Below are 6,780 nucleotides of genomic sequence, written 5' to 3'. Positions count from 1 at the left end.
AAGATATAACCTGTAAATTATTATATTATTATAATAAATAATACGTAGAGAAAGTGAAACAAAAAACACATGCTACCTAGCTTGAAAATGAGAAGAAAAAACATATGCTTATAAAAGCATTTATAGCTTTTTGTTTTCCTTTCCAAATTAGTATTTTTCATAATAAACGAGTTAATAATAATAGGTTAATAAATTAATACGGTTCATTTAAATATGTTTATTAAACAATTATATGAATATTATGATATAAGAATTTTCAAATAAGTATTTTCGTTTGCTATATTAGTCACCAGCATAATGTTAATGCCATGTATAAATAATTTATATTTTTTATTTTTTAATTTAAATTTTATTTATATTTTAAATAAAAATAAATTATTACTATTAAATTATTTTTTCACTAAAATTTCTCTCTTATTTAATTAAATTTAAATAAATTTTTACTCATTTTAATAATAAATTTTAATTAATTTATGATGTAATTAATTAAAATATCTATTTAATTTTTTATATATATTAATAATAATTTTTATGATTATTTATTTTAAAAGGAAATAAAATTATTTTATTTAAAAAATAATTTTATTTTCATAACATAATTCATATAAGTTGATATTTATTTTTATAAATTATAAAAAATATATTAGATGAGTGAAAATATAATATTATTTAAAAAAATATATATATATAGTTTTTTTTGTTATTAATATAATAAAAATATATTAAATTATCAATAATAAATTAAATTATTTAATTTCAATAATAAATGTATATATATAATATTATTATTAATTAAAATAATATTTTATTATATTATCTTTTTACATTCTATATTTTTTTATAAAAATAATTATTTTTTTAAATAAATTCACGAATAAATATCCTTCATAAAACTTATTTATAGGTATTGGCATTGGATATGGATGAACCCACCTTCGCTACTTTTCTACGGACTATTTAGGTTCAAACCTCCATTTTCGAGCTCCGACGCGAAGCAAGGACGCTGCAACAAGAGCTAGCGGGAACCAAAAATGGAGTTCGCAAACAGATTGGTCGGCGCAGCAATGAGAGCCAGTAATAACAACACAGTGATAAACGTATGCCTCGTAGGATCTTTCGTGGTGCTAAGCGTGCGATCTGTGAGCCAGCAAAAGGACATAGAAGCTCTGGAGGCCGAGAAGGATTCTTTGATAAAATCAAACAAAGCATTGAAAAAGACTATGTGGGACTGGAAACAACAGCTTTTCGCTGAAGCAGACTCCGATGCCGCCTTGGTCCCTCTTGCCAGACTCAAGTCCATCTACGGCGAGGTACCATCGCCTCCAATCGGTACTCTCTCTCTCTCTTAACCCTCATCTATGCGTATTTTTTGGGTATGTTTCAGTGTTTTAGCTGAAGTAATATTTTTTCCTAATTTTGGTGGTATGTTTTAGTTTGGGTACTAGGTAAATTTTCTTTCGAGGTTAATTTGGTATTCCCAATTCCTATCTGTGTGCTTTATGTGATGCAATATAGCTAGAATTGCTAGAAGTTGCTTCGAGATGTAGTAGTTGTATGCCGTATTCATTCCAAAAAGAGAATTGAATACTACACAATTATATTGATCTTAATCATGCATCACAGAGACCAATCGGTCTTCACAGATCTTGAGTCCTAATTCCTCCATACACCAAATGTTAGTGTAATTATTTGTGGTGTGGGGATATGAATGGTAAGTTTCAATGATCTCAGGACAAATACATTTCTGATGAAATCAAAAATAATGGTTTCCTGCTAACTCATTTGCCTTTGCTATATATTCTGGAAATCATTTTCCTTGTAGGAAAGTGTCCCAATGGTATTTAATTTGGTGCATTTCACATGGGAGAAATGCAACAATGAAAATACTATGTTGTTTTGATTCTGAAGCAAGTACATATTTGTTTGTTTGGAATTGGATTGTTTTGTATTGCGAGGTTTGAATGGTGGATTGGCCAATGAACTTCAGAAAAATATAACCCATAGTTGTGAAATTTGTTCATATATGATGTGTTATTACATCACTTGCATTTAGAATATTTTAAACACTACGATGTGAAGTTGTATTCAGCCAAGGGGAAGCATGACCAGGATCATTGCCCAAATGATACAGAGTGATGGAGGGATTTCAAGAGGAAATTTAATGCCATTTTTTATTTTGTCTGTTGCCAAAGCATGTTTCCGTTGCATCTACTTTTTCGATTTGTTGCTTGTGTCAATAGCATTATATAGATGTACTAGTTTAGCAGTAGAATGATTTTTCATACTCACACTAGAATGAAGATTTAAACTTTGTATTCCTATATGTAGTGTTTTATTAGTTGGATCACTTCCCCTATCTTATTGCTTTTGACTTCTATGTTTTTTGCAGGAAATATTGTGAAAGAAGATGCAAAATCACCTGCATCTAAACTTGTAATTTAAAGTTGTTTTTATTCTGAGTTCTTTACTTTAGCAAGCATGAAGATCAGAATGTAATCTCTTACTAAGGCAGACAGTAGTAGTTCGTAATCTTTCAAACAATGAGTCAGATTTAGGGGCACGGCACCCCCTTCTCCTTTCTAAAATGCTGCTGGATATTGGGTGAAGATGCTCAAACCTTGTCATGCTTTTATCAGTTTTTGGTAGAACTATCATTACAGTGGATAATAATAAGAGCCATTGTTTGTTGGTGAGCTTGCTCGAGACTTTGTAGCCTTGGCTTAATTTTCACCAGAATTCAGCCATAGGGTTACAAGTGCATGCAACCTTTGGAATGTAAGAAGTCAGATAAAAATAAATAAATAAATAAATTCTAGTGGGACCCTTCAATGTTTCCTTCTGAATTGTAGCTAAGAGTGTAAATTGATCATCCATCATCTGCTTAAATCCGGATGAATATTATTCTGGCGTGTGAAGGCACCTTGCAAGGAAGTGTTGTGGGGGGGGTTTTGGGCTTTCCAACTCACAGGGTTTTGAACATACAGTTAGTTGGTTGGAAACCAATGCCAATTTGGATCAAAACACACTCAATGAATGCAATGGTGAATTATGTCTTTGCCGTCACTGTTCCTTCATAATTTATCTAAAAAATGTGATAGAAATCGTGGAATTATCTGTTTAAGGTCTTGAGGTAAAATCTTGAGCTATAGTTCAGGATTGCAATGCAAAGATAATTTTAAGAAGATTTAATCTTCCAATTAATTTTGAAAAGTGAGCTTTGGAAAGAAAAAAATCAAAGTAATAAGACAGATAATTTTACAATATACATGAAATATAAGTAATTGCAATAATTAGGGAGTAAATAATAATTTATCAATAATTTAAATATGCGATATAAAATAAAATTGAGAGACCTAATGATATATTTATTTAATAAAAAAATACTTGGGATGATCCCTTACCCTTATTATTCTTTGAAGAAAACGTAGAGCAGGGGTTTTTGGCCAAGACTTGGATAATTAAATTATTTTTTGACCAAAAAAAAAAATACATGTAGTTAAACATAATCAAACTTTAAATACATATAGTTAAACGTAATTAAAATTTTGGGTATAGTAACTAATAATGCAAAAAAAAAATTAATTTGATTTAAGTACAATTTTGATTGGAGTTGTCAACTTAAAAATTGATTTAATCAATAATGGTATGTTTCTCTCTAATTATGCTATTATTAAATATATTAAATAAGAGGGAAAAAAAAAAGGGAAGCATAGCTATACGTACCAAACATCTCTCTAAGGAACATTTAATTTCTTAATTTCCATGAAAATACCATCATGCCAATACACCCCCTATAAAGTCCACAATACACGTTTCTACTTCCAATTGTGTGATTAGCTTTTTTATGAGGATAATTAGAGAGGTAGAAATGTTAATAGTAAGGCTTAAATAATTTCGTTTTTTTTAAGCATTAAATAATCGACTTAATGATAAAAAAAAAAAATTAAACTTTGCATTTTTTTTAAATATATCATATTCTCTTTTTTTAAATTAAGATATCATGTTTTTTTAATTTTAGCCCAATTTGTTAATATTAATAACAATTTATGCTTATATTAGTAAAATTTAATAATGATATTCAAATTATATAAATCAAATTTAAGAAGCATATAAATAATGTAATTCAAAGCCATAATAATGAGGATACTATGGTGCATATCACAAAGGCACTATGGTGTAACAAACCCATCAATTTCCACGTAATGAGACGCCCAATTTCATTGGAGGGAAGGAGGAAGAGACTAGGGGTCAAGTTCTTTTAGTTATTTGCATATATTTGAGTGGGTCTATGTAGTGGAAATAGTGTTGGAAAATAATAGGGCAGCATAGTAATTGTAGACCAAGTTAAAATCGCATGTACAATTCCCCCCTCTCCCTTCTCCCCCTTAATAAAAAGATCACCATATATGTAAATATTTTAAATTATATTATATTATTTTTTTTACAGGGTGAGTGTTCAATTTATCGAATTAATTTAAATTAAAATTTTGATTAATAAAATTTTAAACCAATTTAAAATACTAATCAATCCAAATCAAAATTAAGAGAACGTCATGTTAATTGAAGCTGAAAAATTATCGTTTGATTATTGGTAATAATAACTGAACTAAGTGGGAAAAATATAATAATATTATTAATTAATTAATTAATTTTTTTACTAAATCAAGAGTAATTAAACTTATAGTTGAACATTGAAAAATTTTAAAATTGTTAATTAAAAATTAAATCAAATCAAACACACTTTAATCAAAATAATTAAATTTTATTAATTTGATTCAATTATATACGAATGATTATTAAAGTCTCATGCAATATTTCACGTTTAATAAAAAAAATAAAATATTAAAAATAATTAATAATTAATAAAATAATTAATAACTAATATTATTAAAACAATTAATATTATAAAACAGATCCGAAATTAATATAACGGCTAATTCAAAAATCCTAAGATTCATAGTGTTTTATTTGTACTTGAACGAGAATTTATTGTAATAGATAATTACCCAACTAATGCGGAAGACCTGTGGGTCTGCGGACCCACTATTAATAAATAGCATATTTTATTGGTATATTATTTTGTGCCAACTTTGGTTTGGTTTGTAACTCCTCTCTGGTTAGTTTGACGCAGTTATGGAGGAGCTGCTTTTCCTAGAGTTATCCCCTGCTAATATTTTTGTTCAAAAAAAAAAAAAATAGTATTAATGGAAGTGGTTAGTATATTATGAGAATGTTATTATTGGATAATTTATTTCGTTAATAATATTTTAATGCCAAGATAAAATAAATTAAAAATTTTCATTAATTAATAATTGTATTCAAACACCATGCATATTTTAATTTTTAAAATTAAAAATAATTGTATATAAACCTTCAAATATTATCATTCATATTGTTAATCACAATAAAATATATTGACTATAAATTATTTTTTTTATTATTAATCACAATTTTTATTGATAAAATTTAAAATTTCTCAAATTAATTTTGAGATTTTAATTATAATTACTCAAGATTTTAAAGGTTTGAATATATAATTAAAAATTAAAATATTTAAAATATAATTGTGAATTACTAAAAACGTTTCAACCTTTTTTGTTAATAGGCCTACTTTAATATTAATGAAATTAAACAATTAATAATCTTATTTATATTTATTAAAAAAAACTTTTGGATTATTTATAATTATAGTTAAAATTTTATATTGTATATATTATAATCGAATCTTAATTAGTTGTTATAATTATAAAAAAATAAATTAAAATTGAAAAAGTTAACAGTAACTTGTAATTTGAAGTTTTATTTTATTAACAAAATATTTTATTAATTTAAATTTTATATTTAAATATTATTTATTTATTATATAAAATATATCTATAACATAAAATATATTTTTTATTTATTTTTAACTGAAATTTAAAAAAAATTATTTTTATTAATTTAAATACATTTTGATATAATAAATAATAAAATAATTACAACATAAAATTTTTTCCAATTGTCAATTATGTAAATTGATCACATTATAATAAAATAATAATTATAGTTTAATCAATGTATTTTATAAAAGTTTATATTATAAATACATTTTATATAATAAATAAAAAATTAAATATAAAATTTAAATTAATAAATTATTTTTTTAATCAAATAAAACTTCATATATTATATTTTAATTTAATATCAATTTTTTAAAAATTTAATTTAACTCTTTAATTATAATTATGATAACTAATTAAAATTTAATTATAATATACACAATTTAAAATTTTGATTATCATCGTAAATAATTAAAAAATTTTAAATCTTTTATATTATTTAATCAGCGAAATTGATCTTGCGTTGCGCTGCTTAAAGAAGCAAATGAAGAAAATTTTTATTAAATTAAATTGACATCATAATTTACACCAGTCAAAATCGATTCATAATCAAATAAAACTAATAAGTTTGTGGGCATGATCAAAATTTTAAGTCACAAATCTTATCTTACAGTACATGCAAACCGCCATTGACACACATAGATAGAGACCATTTCCCATACAACAGACTCTATTTCAACAAACCAACCAATCGCACATAAAACAAGTCCTGGGTAAACGTCATATGCATAGGCATTTTTAATTAATTCAGCTCATCATACACTTAGTTATTCACGATTAAGTATCAATGTTCAATTATTGAAGCTTGAAATCTCAGCTTTTAATTATATTTTTAATTGCTGATTCATATTTTTTTTTTAAAATTATTAGAAATTAAATTAAAATCTAAAAATGAAAAAAT

At 25.1% G+C, this 6,780-nt stretch overlaps 1 protein-coding gene across 1 annotated transcript; it reads left to right on the top strand.

Annotated features, from left to right (window-relative positions):
• Nucleotides 1–882: 882 nt before the first annotated feature.
• On the top strand, nt 883–2,829 carry LOC131168767 (uncharacterized). The gene is made up of 2 exons (XM_058131322.1): nt 883–1,329; nt 2,390–2,829. The coding sequence occupies exons 1-2, from the start codon at nt 1,032–1,034 to the stop codon at nt 2,440–2,442; spliced, it is 351 nt and encodes a 116-aa protein (XP_057987305.1). The 5' UTR covers nt 883–1,031; the 3' UTR covers nt 2,443–2,829.
• Nucleotides 2,830–6,780: the final 3,951 nt, after the last annotated feature.

Source organism: Hevea brasiliensis, chromosome 12, assembly GCF_030052815.1.
Source record: "Hevea brasiliensis isolate MT/VB/25A 57/8 chromosome 12, ASM3005281v1, whole genome shotgun sequence".
Taxonomy (NCBI): domain Eukaryota; kingdom Viridiplantae; phylum Streptophyta; class Magnoliopsida; order Malpighiales; family Euphorbiaceae; genus Hevea; species Hevea brasiliensis.
Note: the sequence above shows the minus strand (reverse complement) of the source record. Positions and strands in the feature narration are given on the sequence as shown.